At 38.5% G+C, this 15,998-nt stretch overlaps 1 protein-coding gene across 2 annotated transcripts in view; it reads left to right on the forward strand.

The window, feature by feature from the left end:
• elovl2 (ELOVL fatty acid elongase 2) overlaps window positions 1-15,719 on the forward strand; it is a 196,576-nt gene extending 180,857 nt beyond the window's left edge. Inside the window, exons 7-8 of one of the 2 annotated variants that reach the window (XM_043719004.1) lie at window positions 7,905-8,039; window positions 14,965-15,718. In XM_043719004.1, coding sequence (XP_043574939.1) covers window positions 7,905-8,039; window positions 14,965-15,087 — 258 coding nt within the window. In that variant the 3' untranslated portion in view covers window positions 15,088-15,718. Of the gene's footprint in view, window positions 1-7,904; window positions 8,040-14,964 lie in introns of both variants that reach the window. The other variant, XM_043719003.1, reaches the window with a different exon arrangement.
• Window positions 15,720-15,998: the final 279 nt, after the last annotated feature.

Raw genomic sequence — 15,998 nt, forward strand, 5'->3', positions numbered from 1 at the left:
GGCCTCCAGTCTGAAAAACAACCCTCCACCACCACCTACCTTTGAGCCAGTTCTGTATCCAAATGGCTAGTTCTCCCTGTATTCCATGAGATCTAACCTTGCTAATCAGTCTCCCAAGGGGAACCTTGTCAAACGCCTTGCTGAAGTTCATATAGATCACATCTATTGCTCTGCCCTCATCAATCTTCTTTGTTACTTCTTCGAAAAACTCAATCAATTTTGTGAGACATGATTTCCCACGCACAAAGCCATGTTGACTATCCTGAATCAGTCCTTGCCTTTCCAAATACATGTACATCCTATCCCCCAGGATTCCCTCCAACAACTTGCCCACCACTGAGGTCTGGCTCACCGGTCTATAGTTCACTGGCTTGTCTTTACAGCCCTTCTTAAACACTGGCACCACGTTTGTCAACCTCCAGTCTTCCAGCACCTCACCCGTGACTATCGATAATACGAATATCTCAGCAAGAAGCCCAGCAATCACTTCTCTAGCTTCCCAGAGTTCTCGGGTACACCTGATCAGGACCTGGGGATTTATCCACTTTTAACCATTTCAAGACACCCAGCACTTCCTCCTCTGTAATCTAGACACCATATCCTTTTCCACAGTAAACACTGATGCAAAATACTAATTTAGTTTCTCCCCCATTTTCAGTGGCTCCACACAAAGGCCACCTTGCTGATCTTTGAGGGGCCCTATTCTCTCCCTCGTTACTCTTTGGTCCTTAATGTATTTGTAAAAACCCTTTGGATTCTCCTTAATTCTATTTGCCAAAACTATCTCATGTCCCCGTTTTGCCCTCCTGATTTCGCTCTTTCTTTATACTCTAAGGATTCACTCAATCTATCCTGTCTATACCTGACATATGCTTCCTTCCTTTTCTTAACCAAACCCTCAATTTCTTTAGTCATCCAGCATTGAGTTGAATTGTACGTGGGACCTGAATGTAGCACCGTCACCTTTACCAGTTTCCAAATGGAATACCAATTAGCAAACAAGTTTGTCTTCAAGAAAGTTTGCACTACCTGTTTGGTTTCCTCAGACTGTTTGGTAGCCACCCCTTTCTTCTCTACTATATGTTTCTAATCTCCCTTTATGTGTCCTTATATCAGTTCTGAGGAAGGGTCGCAGGATCTGAAAAATTAACGCTGACTTCTCTCCACAGATATCAGATCTGCTGAGCTTTCCCATTAGTTTCTGTTTTTGTGGTATTGACATAGTCCTCTGTCTGATGAATACACAATGACTTCAGCTGCTACTCAAGATCCAAAACACAGAATTCCAAGTGATGCAGTTGGTGTCAGTTCATGTAGATATGTTTGTCTGAGACATATGGTACCTTCCATTAGGCACTTCGGATCTGCCATTCTGTTCCTCTAAAAATTATTTCTTACCCAACTTTTTCTGTGCCTTATCAAAATGACCTGAAATAAATTTGTTTCCCTTATGTTACATGACCACAGCAATTGGTTGATGCCAATATCTTGGTTATAATTATGAAATATTCATTTTACAGCAGTCCTTTGTCAAGTCTATTTCAACCACCAAGGAAAAGCAAAGGACGGCTAATGAATGCTAAGGGTTATTTATTGACAACAGAGTTTGTGTTATCAACCCACATGCATAGCAGGCCTGTGAGAGCCTGCTGCCAGAAGAAATCTTAGAGCAGAGATCTAAATAGGAGTTAAATCTATAATTCATTCAGCCAGCAAATCTGCTCCGTCATTCAATGAGATCATGGCTGATTTGATAATCCTCAACTCCACTTTCCTGCCTCTTCCCTCATATTCTTGAATTCCCATATTGATTAAATATCAGTAGTGTGGCAATTAGGGCAGCATGGTGGCTCAGAGTTAGCCCTGCAACCTCACAGCACCAGGGACTGGGTTCAATTTCAACTTTGGGTGACTGTCTGTGTGGAGTTTGCACATTCTCCCCGTGCCTGTGGGTTTCCTCCTACAATCCAATGATGTGCAAGTCAGGTGGATTGGCCACGCTAAATTGCCCATAGTGTTAGGTGCATTAGTCAGAGGGAAGAGGGTGTGGGTGGGTTACTTTTCGAAGGGTCGGTGTGCACTTGTTGGGCCAAATGGCCTGTATCCACACTGTAGGGAAACTATTCTCCCTAATCTAATCTATCTTAGTCTCAAATATACTTAAAGACTCTGCCTCAACAACCCCAATAATTTTCTGGTGAATCAGTATCTGTTCTATCCTTTAATCCCTGCACGTATCTGCAAAATTAAAGAAATATCAGTATCTGAACGTGCGACTGTTAAATTCAGTGACATCGGTCTTCACTTTGCTGTAATATGTCTCTGGCAGGAGGAGTGCACTGGAAATCAAATCATAAGCTGTACCAAAATGTAAATGTCTCAGTTAAGCACCAAAAATGGTGAATTTGTTTCTCTTTCTCACTGTTATCTAGAATAAAATTAGCTTTTCACTAGCTTTCTTCAGTAAACTCACAGATTATTTGTTTATTAAGAACAGACTTATGATTTAAGCACATGACCAAACTGTTTATCCATGTAGGACTAAGTTATATTCTCCTTAATCTTAGCACTGCCACAGCTCTGCAGAGCATTTATGAGTGGGAAAAATAGGGACAAACCTGTTGATTAAGAGTCCAAACAAAAAGGGTATATTGAGGTGACATTTTCACAGTATCTATACCTTTTATGTACAACATCATGCTGTAATTGATTGCAGAGCAATAAAAATCTGTCAGTTTGGGTAGCAAGTCAGATGGTGCAACACCCATTACCTCTTAGTTGAACTCCAGCAAGTTAGTTAAACATAATTTCCCCCTTTAGAAATCCTCACCGACTCTTCCTAATCAACACAATCTTTTCCACACCAAATAATTATTTCTAGAAGTTTCCCACTAGTGAAGTTAAACTAACCAGTCTGTAATTGCTAGGATTATCCTTACAAACCCTTTTGAACAAGTCTGAAATGGTTGCAATTCCCCCCATGTTCTCATACAGCCTCTGATCTAGGCAGCCAGCGACCCGATAATGTCTATGTGCACTTTCTTCAAAATCTTTGGACACATCTTGTCTGGCCCCAGTGCCTTATCAACTAACTGGCAACAATCAATCCAACATACCTTGCTTATTAGTTTTGAACATTTTGAGTGACAACGTTTCTTGCTTATGCTTGGGCAGCATCCTTTTGTAGAGACAGATGAAATGTATTCATTTAACACTTTAGCTATGCCCCTTCTCCAACTGTAAATCTCCTTTTCGGTCTCCGATCAGCCTTGCACCTCTTTTAATCACACTTACTGTTAATATCATTAAGAAAAATTCCAAAATCTTCTCTTTGCTTCTCTTATTTGCTTTTACCTCTCCCTGAACATTCCATGCTTCTGTTTATTTTCAGTTGTTTTCTGCCTTACCCCTTAAATGCACAGCTCCAAATCCTCTTCATTACCAAAAACCAAACGCCTGAAGTGAGAACCATACCCCGAGACCCCTTCGTCGGGGAATTAGCTCAAATGGTAGAGTGCTCGCTTCACATGCGAGAGTTAGTGGGATCGTTGCCCACATTCTCCACAATAGTTTTTGGGCAGCATGGTGGCTCAGTGGTTAGCACTGTAGCCTCACAGCACCAGGGACCCACGTTAGATTTCAGCCTCGGGCGACTGTCTGTGTGGACTTGCTGGGCCGAAGGGCATGTTTCCACACTATAGGTAATCTAATCTACCAAGATTGCTTTCACTCATTTGTGTAATATTGCACTTGCTTCAGCCCACCTGTTGTTCAGATATTTGTCCATGCTTTGCTATCTTCTAACTTAACTATTCCAATGGACTCCTGACTGCATCCCATCTTGCACTCATTTAAAAACCAGGCCCTATATCACACCCATTTTAATTCTCCACCCAGTCCACCAACACTTTGAAATTAAAATTCTTGTCATCACATTCAAATCGCTTCAAGGTCTCACCATTTTCAATCTGTAGCCTCATTCAGAATTAAATTCTGTAAGAACTTTACAGTCCTCCAAACATCACCTTACATGTCCCCCACTTTTTTTGTCCATCATTCACATGCCTTCAATTACAAGTGACCTGATTTATGGTATTCCCTTTTTTTGACTTTTATGCCTTTCCACTTTTCTTTCATTGAGACATTTATCAAAACTACTTTGACCAAGCTTTTGATCATCCACATTCATGTCTGCATTTGCTTGTTTCAGATTTTACTTACTTTAGATTATTAAAGTTAAATTCAAGCTGTAAATTATCAGTATGCAATTTTTCTCAACAGTCCTAAAAATAAACTGTGTGCCATTATGGTACAGTAGATTAACTTACTTTATTGCATTATTTACTTTATTGAAGCACATCAGTTCAGGCTTATTTAAATCAAATGTGTTTATTCTTAGTTAGGGTCATTCAGCAAAGAAACAGGTCCTTTGGCCTATTACGCCTGTGCTGCCAAACAGACACCAAACTACACCAATTCCTTTTATCTGTACTTGGTCCATAGCCTGCAATGACCTGGTGTTTTAAGCATTCATCCATATACTACTTAAATGTTGTAACAGAACCTACCTTTACCACTGCCTCAGGCAGTGTGGTCCACATTTCCATTACTTTTTGGGTGAAAAAAAAACTTTCCTCAGATCCCCTCTAAACCATTGACTCCTCAGCTTCAACATATGTTCATCTGCATTTAAGATGAGATGGGGAATGTTCAAGGGAGATATGAGGGATAGATATTTTACACAGAGTGGTAAGAATCTGGAGTGTGCTGCTGGGGTAGTGGTGGAGGCAGATATGACAGGGGCATTTAAGGGGCATTGGTTAAGCACATGAATATGAAAGGAATGGGAGCATATGGACCAAGGACAGGCAGATGAGATTAGTTTAATTTGCTGTCATGTTCGGCACAATATTGTGGACCAAGGGTCTGTTCGTGTTCTATGGTAGCCTGGGATATATCTCATCAGGCCCCTGGTATTTATGGACCTTCATGTACACTAAAACATCTTTCATCTACTTCTGCACAATCAATTAAAATTCATGACCCATTAAATTTTATAAAATTTTGAAATAATTTTGCATTGATAACGATCTTGTTTATGTTTACTTAGGAAGCAACAGTTAAGAACTCCTAGAGCCTGCATGTAATTTTTATATCTGCCTCGATGCCATATAACTTTGTATCATTAAATAAGGAAAATCTTCTCAATATCAGATAAAAACTTAGAACATAGAATGTTACAGCGCTATACAGGCCACTCGATGTTGCGCCGACCTGTGGACAAATCTGAAGCCCATCTAACCTACAGTATAGAACATAATAGAACTTGCGATTGCTATTTATAGAAAAGAGCTCAAACTTTATGTTATGATTCGGAGATGCCGGTGTTGGACTGGGGTGTACAAAGTTAAAAATCACACAACACCAGGTTATAGTCCAACAGGTTTAATTGGAAGCACACTAGCTTTCGGAGCGACGCTCCTTCATCAGGTGATTGTGGAGGGCTTGATCGTAACACAGAATTTATAGCAAAAATTTGCAGTGTGATGTAACTGAAATTATACATTGAAGAATTGATTGTCTGTTAAGCCTTTCATCTGTTAGAATACAGTGATAGTTTCACTTCTTGCATGTGTAAATCACAAAACCCTTTTTATAAAAGTTGCATTTTAAAAAAAAGGGTTTTGTGATTTACACACGAAAGAAGTGGAACTATCACTGTATTCTAACAGATGAAAGGCTTAACAGACAAATACTTTTTCAATGTATAATTTCAGTTACATCACACTGCAAATTTTTGCTATAAATTCGGTGTTACGATCGAGCTCTCCACAATCACCTGATGAAGGAGCGTCGCTCCGAAAGCTAGTGTACTTCCAATTAAACCTGTTGGACTATAACCTGGTGTTGTGTGATTTTTAACTGTGTAAAAGAAAGTTGCCATTCATGCCCTTTTAAAAACTTTTTCCTCTCACCTTCAAAATAACTCCCCTAGTTTTGAATTCCCCCACTCTCGGAAAACAAAACCCTTGCTATTCACCTTATTTATTTCCCTCATAATTTTATAAATCTCTATAAGGTTACCCCCAAATATCCTGTACTGTAGTGGAAAAAGTCTCAGCCTCTTCAGTCTATTTTTATAACTCAAATCCTCCATCCTGAACAATAGCCTGGTAAATGTTTTCTGAATCCTCTCCAATTTCATAATATCTTTCCTATAACAGAACAACCAAAACTGTACACAATACCCCAGAAGAGGCCTCACCAGCATCCTGTATAATCTCAACACGATGTCTCTCACTACACACACACACACACACACACACACACACACACACACACACACACACACACACACACACACACACACACACTTTCTCACATTCACAACCCCCACCCCAGACAGACACACATACAGACAGACAAAGACCCACATGCACACATATATTTTGTGTGGTGAATTTTTTTGTACTTGCAGAGTTACATTGCACTTTGCTCATAAACTGCACACATTCATGTAGAACTCTGAGCTCAAAAACTGCATGAATTTATGTAAAACTGTTATCTCACTTTTTAGATTAGAATCAATTTAAACATCAGGTAATAGACAGAGAACACAGGGGGCTAACACCTTTAACATATTGTCTAGCCACCACCATTGTTAACAGCTAACCCGAGAATGCAACTTTAAAAAAAGGGTTTTGTGATTAACACATGAAAGAAGTGAAACTATCACTGTATTCTAACAGATGAAAGGCTTAACAATCAATTCTTCAATGTATAATTTCAGTTACATCACACTGCAAATTTTTGCTATAAATTCTGTGTTACGCTCGAGCCCTCCACAATCACCTGATGAAGGAGCATCGCTCCGAAAGCTAGTGTGTTTCCAATTAAACCTGTTGGACTATAACCTGGTGTTGTGTGATTTTTAACTTTATGTTGAAGTGCTTTTTGATTTGACTTGTGGAAGGCTTGGCTGTCATTGTCAGACTGTCACCCAGTGGGAATAGTTTTCTCAATATCTCTCATTACTGCTGAATTGTTTTTTCTTTTCATTGCCCTTTAATTGTTTAAATTCTAGCCAATGCATACTTGTGTTTGTATTAACTCTCCTCACAATTGAATCTGTAGAGTCCAGATATCATTCTTGTAAACCTTTGCTGTATTCCCTTTAAAATTAATGTATCTTTGCAAGGGTTTGCTGCTTAGAATACTCACACTACTTCAGGTATGATCTAACGAGAACTTTATATAATTGCAGCATGACTTCTACTTCCTTGTATTCTGGTCCATTAGATATAATGAGCATTCCATTAACATGCAGTGCTTAGTTATGTGCCTGTTCATGACACTTTAGTGTTCTGTGCAGCTGAATTTAACTTCTCCCCAATTAGAAAGTGTTCTGTTCTTAGTATTTTAGATTTAAAATAGACTGGTTTACATTTGCCGAGATGGAATTCATCTGCCACAGTTTTACCCATTCACTTGGTTTTTAATAGGCTTCACCTATACTGCTTACAATCTTTGTATCAAGTGTGAATGTGATTTTCTATTCCATCCAAGTCATTAATAGTGAGTGGTTCTGCTCTACCGCAATTCTTTTGGGTTATCACTGTCACAGTATCCTTATTCTTTGTTTCCTGCCTCTCAGCCAATTTCCTAATCAGTTAAATAATTTGCTTTCAATTCCATGACATCAACTTTGTTTGGGTCTCTTGAGGAACTTTATCAAATGCATTATGGAAGATCATTTAACAATATCCAGAGACAGTTTCCTACCCATTACTTCAGTTGTCTCTTCAAGAAAAAAAATGTTAAATTCGTCAGGCGTGACATTACCTTGACAAATCTCTTCAGAATTTTTGTTTAATTTAATTATGCCATTTGACATCTTCTTTCAGGTACAATTTGTGCTTACAATTATCCATACACTCAGTGCAGTAGTGAAACCATGTGGATTCCCACTTGGCTGCTTGTTATTCCAGTCCTCCTATATGGTCACACTGGTCATCCTGTTCATAAACTTTTACAGAAAGGTAAGAAAAAATGCCTTACATGCTTGTCTGTAGAAAGTTAAATATAAATTGTAATGTTTCTAATTTTCTCAACATCCAAGTGTGTTATCAGTATTCAATAAAGGGTCAAGGATGTCCCTACAAATTACAGACTGGACAGACTGCCAGCGGTGGGTAAAGTTTAAGAATTATTGTGTTAAATTTGAGGAGGATCTTCAGTTCCCAATGTCAAGGTACTTAGGGTCCCTGAGTTCATACTTGCCAAAATTTACCAATTGGCCATCTATTTAAGGACGGTAAATGGCTCCGAACTCTTTTAGAAGATCTAGAGGTCAGTAACAATATCGGAAGAGCTGGCTAAGGCTTAATGGCAGCATCCAATTTTTGATGAATATGTGTTGCTCCTACATAATAGCAGCTTGAAAAACTAGCTTCATCTGTTGTTCAGAATTTTGAGGTATCTTGCCCATTCACAATGATCTGAGGTAGACTGGACATGCTTAAACAAATTGAGTGTTTACCATTTGCTTGTTCATTTCTCAAGGCAATGCCTTAACCATCCTGTGTCAACCTACCTGGTTTAATGATTCGGAGATGCTGGTGTTGGACTGGGGTGTACAAAGTTAAAAATCACACAACACCAGGTTATAGTCCAACAGGTTTAATTGGAAGCACACTAGCTTTCGGAGCGACGCTCCTTCATGGACGCTCCTTCACCTGATGAAGGAGCGTCCATGAAAGAGCGTCGCTCCGAAAGCTGGTGTGCTTCCAATTAAACCTGTTGGACTATAACCTGGTGTTGTGTAATTTTTACCTGGTTTAAAATTTACACAAAGCCTGGCAGTTAATGATTCCAGTCTCCATATCAAAACCCCTAGCACTTACTTACCAATCAGCCTCTCATACACTATAAATATTGTTTTTTCCCTGTGATTGTCAGATGAGTGCAAGACAAAATGCTTCAAGAAATGTCTCTTTTTGTCTCAGCAATAATGAAGACATTAATTAGTCCCATCTTTATTGAACAATAATCTACTATTTTAAAAAACTAACCGAAAAAATTCCTATGAATCGCATCTCAGCCACCTTTGCCCATCTGATTTTTCTAGTTCATGTGGATTAAAATCCCCCATGGTTGTTACTAGACTTCTCTGATAAGCATTATTTCTTCTTTTATACTTCATCCTACTGTTAGGGGGCCTGTATACCTCTCTCAATTATGGCATGTTGACTGTATCATTTCTCATTTCTATTTAAAATCCATTTAAAATTTGGCTTTCTGAACTTAGATCTTCCCTCTCTATTATCCTCATTCTATCATCAATTAAGAGAGCCACCCCTTCATCTTTTCCTGGCTTCCTGTCCTTCCTATGCATTGTACCCTTCAGCATTCAGGTGTTAATCTGAGCTATTCTACAGCCATGTCTCTGCTATTAGATCATATTATTTTATTTCTATTTGAGCTATCAGTTGATTTGTTTTGGTTTGAATGCTACAGAATGCATTCAGATACAGACCCTTTACAGATACTTTTATTATTTCTGTGACATCTAGCCTTATCTGTTGATTTAGTTTTAGATTTGTACTCTCTATCCCATCTTGTTCCCAACTGATACTTTTCTTTTTTGCTGTATTTTTACACTTTACCACATCTTCCTAAATTCTTGCCCTACTTTCTGCAGTACCTCACTAAATGGAATGCACTTCTACTGCACTAGTGTTGAGACACACATTCATTTCTTGAAACTCATTTGCTTTCTACCAATTTGCACATATTTCAGGTAATTGTTCAGTGATTATTACTTTTGAGGTCTTGATTATTTTGGTACCTAGCTCTTTATTGACTGTGCAAAATTCCTTTCCTAATCTTACCATGTCATTGGCCCCTACACATGGACAACAGTAACTGAATCTTTCTCCTCCCTGAGCAGATGTTCTGAACCCTGACAGAGTAGGCAACAAAGATGTATGGACTCTCATTCTTTGCTGCAGAGAATGGTGTCAATCTCTCTCATGGAATGGTTCTCTACTACCACTGTGTTCCTTTTTGCTCCCCTATTTGAACAAATTTCTATACCATGGTGAGTTCTGAGATCCATTTTGCAATGATCAGTCTCAAGCAAATAAGTAAAAGAACCTCAAATCCGCCAAGCAATTGCAAGGGTGAAATCCTACCCTCTCAGTCCCCTTAGTTGGAATCATACCTTTTCCTGACCATTGACCAAATCTGATGACCCTAATGGGTGTGTCCACCTTTTGAAAGGGAAGTGTGTCTGGTAATGTGTTCCCTCCCTGATTTGTCAGTGTCCACAGTTTGGTCCCCAGCTCAAAGCGTGAGAGACTTACTGTGGACATGTTAGCCAAGGATCACACTGGCTAAAGAACTCCTGAATATATTCTGTAGTGTTACAGCTGTGACACATCACTTGGCCTGTCATTCTCAATGTATTTTAATTTACTTAATTTTATTCAATTGTTTGTTTTTCTTTTTTATTTGTTTTATTATTCTTTTCACACTTCCTATGCTATTTGAATCTTATAGAACTTACCAGATACACAACAAATAGTAGAGCAAGAACCAATTCCTAGTAGATGAAAAAGTTAGTAAAAGCAAAGGAGCACCTCTTTCAACTACTCACCCAACTTGGCCCAATGCTCAAAGATGCAGTCCATGTCATGCCACAGTATAACTGGAGTGGTGAAGAAGGCTTTATAACTTGGTAATGAAGATGAGGGCTTATGTGAGAGAAAACATGATAAATTAAAGAGAGAGGACAAGGCCAGAAAGCAAAGTAGCAACTGTGGCAGGAAAATTAAGCCAGAGATTGTGAAGATAAAGGAATACAGAATCGAAGGCTCTTTATCTGAATGCTCATAGCATTACTGCAGAGACATGATTAAAAAGTTGACCAAGGTTGAGAACTGAATATTCAACATTTAGTAAGGAAAGGGAAAAAGGAAAAGTACGTAGGTTAGTGCTGTCAAAAAAGGACCAGTACAGAAGTCAGAGAGGTTCTTAATCAGAAGATCAAGGCATGGAGTAAATTTGGGTCATTCTAAGAAACAGAAATGAGTAGAAAACATTTCAAGAAGTTCCTTATAGGTCAAAAAATCATGTAGGAGTCAGAAAAAATCAGGGCTTTGGATTGTGAATAACAAGAATGATCATGGGGAATTTCAACTTATATGAATACTGCATATACCTAACTAGTATGAATGCCATGTAAGATGAATTCCTAAAATTTCTACAGAGTTTTGTTTTGGATCAGTAAGTTGAGACCACAACTAATTAGTAGGCTCTCAAGTCAAGTATGGCATAATTTTAAAAAAAGCAATAATCTAGTTGTAAAGAAGTCTTTAACAAAGTGTAACCATAGTATAATAGAATTTTATATCAAATTTGAAAGTGATATTCCTAAAGTGGGGTCTTAGATCTAAACAAAGAAAACTATAAATGTGTGAGGGAAAATTGTCTCTGCTAGATTAACAGGTTAACTGGTAGACCGCTAATGGCTAGCTCATGAAAAATTAATACATAGTTTGCAAAAAATTTACATTTGTGGGCGGCACGGTGGCACAGTGGTTAGCACTGCTGCCTCACAGCGCCTGAGACCCTGGTTCAATTCCTGCCTCAGGTGACTGACTGTGTGGAGTTTGCACGTTCTCCCCGTGTCTGCGTGGGTTTCCTCCGGGTGCTCTGGTTTCCTCCCACAGTCCAAAGATGTGCAGGTCAGGTAAATTGGCCATAGTGTTAGGTAAGGAGTAAATGTAGGGGTATGGGTGGGTTGCGCTTCGGCGGGTCGGTGTGGACTTGTTGGGCCGAAGGGCCTGTTTCCACACTGTAATGTAATCTAATTCCTTTGAGGCACAAAAATGCAGATGATCTAAGTATGATGTAAATATGAGGGAACTACAGATATTTTCACCTGACACTAGGGGAAGTACTAGAAGCTATTATAAAGAATATGATTACTGGACACTTGGAAAATAATGGTAGGACTGGAAAAATTCAACATTGATTTCAGGAAGGGAAATTATATTGACAAGTCTGTTGGCCTTTTTTGAGAATACGAATGCATGAATAGATAAGGGTGAATACGCTAATGTGTATTTGGACTTTCATATGTTTTTCAATAACATCCCACACAGGTCAAACAGCAACATTCTCTATTTTATTCCTTTATTCAATCATGGGATGTGGGTGTCCTTGGCTGGGCCAGCATTTTATACCCATCCCTGATTTTTAAGAATCAACCACATTGCTGTGGGTCTAGAGTCACCTGTAGACCAGGAAAGGACGGCGGTTTCCTTCTTTGAAGGACATCAGTGAACCAGATGGGTTTTTCCAACAATTGACAATGGTTTGGTGGTCATTATTAATCTCTTAATTTCACAGTTTTTCAAATCGAATTTAAATTCCACCATCTGTCATGGCAGGATTTGAACCTGGGTCCCCACAACATTACTGGGTCTTTGGATTAATACTCTAGCAATAATATCACTAGACCATCGCCTCCCCACAAAATTAGAGCATCTGGGGTTTTTTTTGGGAGTGGGTATTAATATAATGACATAGATTAAGAATTGTTTAACAGACAGAAAACAGAGTATAAATAAACAGATTTCTCTCAGTTTGGCCAGCTGTAACAGGTGAGGTAATGCAAGGATCAATGCTTTGGCCTCGGTATATTCAAATTCTGTATCAATGACTTAGATGTGGGGATCAAATGTATTTCTACGTGGGTTGATGACACAAAACTAGGTGTCATGAGAATTATGAGGAAAATGTCAAGGGGATTTAGACAGGCTGAGTGAATGGGCAAGAACATGGTGGATAGAATATAATGTGGAAAAATGTGAAGTTTTCTACTGAGGCTTGAAAAACAGAACTGCATAATTTGTTTTTGAAGCTGACAGACTGAATTGTTGATGTCCAAAGACCATAAAACATAGCAGCAGAAATTAGGCCATTCAGCCCATCAAATCTGCTCCGCCATTCAACCATGGCTCCTATGTTTCTCAATCTCATTCTCCCGTTTTCTCTCCATAATCCTTGGCCCCCTTGACAATCAAGAACCTATCTTAGTCTTAAATAGACTCAATGACCTGGCCTCCACAGCCTTCTGTGGCAGTGAATTCCATAGGTTCACCACTCTCTGGCTGAAGAAGTTTCTCCTTATCTCTGTTCTAAAAGATTTTCCCTTTACTCTAAGGCTGTGTCTTCAGGTTCTAGTTTCTCCTATCAATGGAAACATCTACCCAACATCTTTTCTGGCCAGGTCATTCAGTATTATTTAAGTTTCAATTAGATTCCTCCCCAATCCTTCTAAACTATCAAGAGGAGATCCAGAGTCCTCGAACATTCCTCATATGATAAGCTTTTCATTCTCGTGAACCTTCTCTGAACCCGCTCAAGGCTAGTAATTCCTTCCTGAGATATGGGACCCAAAACCGAGCACAATACTCTAAATGTGGTCCGACCAGAGCCTTAAAATACCTCAGAGGTACATCCCTGCTTTTATATTCAAATCCTCTGAAAATAAATGCCTTCATTGCATTTGCCTTCCTAACTACTGACTCAACCTGCAAGTTTACCTTAAGAGAATCCTGGACTAGAACTCCCAAGTCTCTCTGCACTTCAGATTTCTGAATTGCCTCTCCTTTTAAAAAAAAAGTCCACACCTCTATTCTTCCTGTCAAAGTGCATGACCTCACATTTTCCCACATTGTACTCCATCTGCCACTTCTTTGCCCATTCTCCTAATGTGTCCAAATCCCTGCAGGGTCCCCACCTCCTCAATACTACCTGTCCCTCTACCTATCTTTGTATCATCTGCAAACTTAGCCAGAGTGCCCTCAATTCCTTCATCTAGATCATTAATGTATGAAGTGAAAAGTTGTGGTCCTGCCACTGACCCTTGTGGAACATCACTTGTCACCAGCTGCCATCCTGAGATGGCACTCCACTCTCTGCTTCCTGCCAGACAGCCAATCTTCTAACACCATGGGCCCTAATCTTACTCAGTAGCCTCCTGACAAGTGGCACCTTGTCAAAGGCCTTCTTGAAGTCCAGGAAGGAAGATAACATCCATTGGCTCTCCTTGGTTTGTTACTTCTTAAAGAGACCTGGGTATCCTTGTTCATACATCAGAGAGAGCTAATATGCATATAGAGTAAGCAATTAGGAAGGCAAATAATATATTGGCCTTTAATGCAGGAGGATTTGATTACAGGGGCAAAATATGTCTTGCTGTCATTAGAGGTTTAGTGAGGCCACACCAGGATGGTTGTGTACAGTCTTGATCTCCTTATTTCAGGAAGGACATGCTTGCTATAGAGGTAGTCCAATCAGACTGACCTTTGAGATGGCTGGATCATCGTATTAGGAGACAGTACCTATGTTGTTGAGTGTTTAGAAATAAAGAGGCAATCTAGTTTAAGCATACAATACTCTGATAGGGCTCAACAGGATAAATGCAGGATGATTTCCATACTTGGGATGTCTAGAACCAGGGAACACAATTTCAAATTAAATATTTCGAAAGCTTTTTATGAGGAGGAATTTCTTCACTTAGAGGGCAGTAAATCTTTTGAATTCTGTGCACCAGAGACTGGGTTTGCTTAGTCATTGAGCATAATCAAGAGATTGATACATTACCAGTCACAAAAGATAATAAGGGATCTAGAGTTATTGCAGGAAAATGACATTGATGCAGAAGTGTTCAAAATTTGCCAATGATACCAAACTTGAAGAAATGACAAACAGTGAAAATAATATCAACTGACTGTAAAAGGACATGAGCTAGCCAGATGGCCAGATAAGTGTTAGATAGAATGTAATAGAGAAGAGTAAAGTGATGCATTTTGGCACAAGATTTCAATGATATTATTTATCCTTTTTCATTCAAAAACTGTCCCGTTAAATATTCTCCTTTTTTTAATACAGACTTACAGAAAATCAGTACAACAGGATGACAAAGCTGCTTCTGATCTGAATGAAATGAAGAATGGATATTACAATGGCTATGCAAAGACAATGAAAGGCAGCACATCAAATAAAATAGATTAATTTCTATAAAGCAAGTATAGCATTAAAGTACTGATAAACACTCATAGTTACATCTACCTGCTCTCTTAATTTAAAATATTAAAATTTCTCTATTGGTCTTTAAAACAGAAAACCAGAACATTTGAATGCACTGGTTACAAAAAAAACTTGTACTTAATTTTTAGTTCAGTTAATATTTTATCAGAGTTTTCAGATCATTGTACTTTTCAGATGTGACCTACAAATTTAAACAATTGTCTGGTTTCTGGATCCAGCATAGGTTACAAGTCCAGAATCTTAGAGGAATTTAGATCATTCTGGAACAGAATTTCAAATGAATGTAACTGCCTTGTCATTTGTATATTCACCCAAATTTCAGTAAAAATACATGATTATTTTCACCAGTAAATATGTTTACAAAACTGCCTTACTTCTGGAGCACACAGTGATAATACCCTTCACAAAAACTCAAATTCAAGATTTTTATTTAAACTTCTTTCAATATTAAGGTCTGTTCCACCTGTCTCAAGATCTAGATTTCTACATGCTAATTAAAATGCTTGAATTTTATTTGTATATTCATAAATGTAGACTTTGTACTCTACTGACTGATTGAGTTGTTTGTATAAACCTTTTAAAAAAAGTCTAATAAAATCTTTCAAAATACTCTTAATTTAGTCTTTAAATCGCTGTTGTTGGGAATTAAAATTTTCACAAAACTTAGCTTTTTTTTACATATACAGTAAAACCTAGCTTCTTTATGTGTGCATGAAGAATTGATTATCTAAAGATTTAAATGTGAAGATAATACATTTCGTGATAACAATAACTTGTTACAATAACCTGAAGGGCCAATTCCTGTGCTCTACTGTTCTACGTACTGAGCATGGTAGGAGGCCATCAGACCACCTTGAAAATGATGGTTTCTGATT

Source organism: Chiloscyllium plagiosum, chromosome 29, assembly GCF_004010195.1.
Source record: "Chiloscyllium plagiosum isolate BGI_BamShark_2017 chromosome 29, ASM401019v2, whole genome shotgun sequence".
NCBI lineage: Eukaryota > Metazoa > Chordata > Chondrichthyes > Orectolobiformes > Hemiscylliidae > Chiloscyllium > Chiloscyllium plagiosum.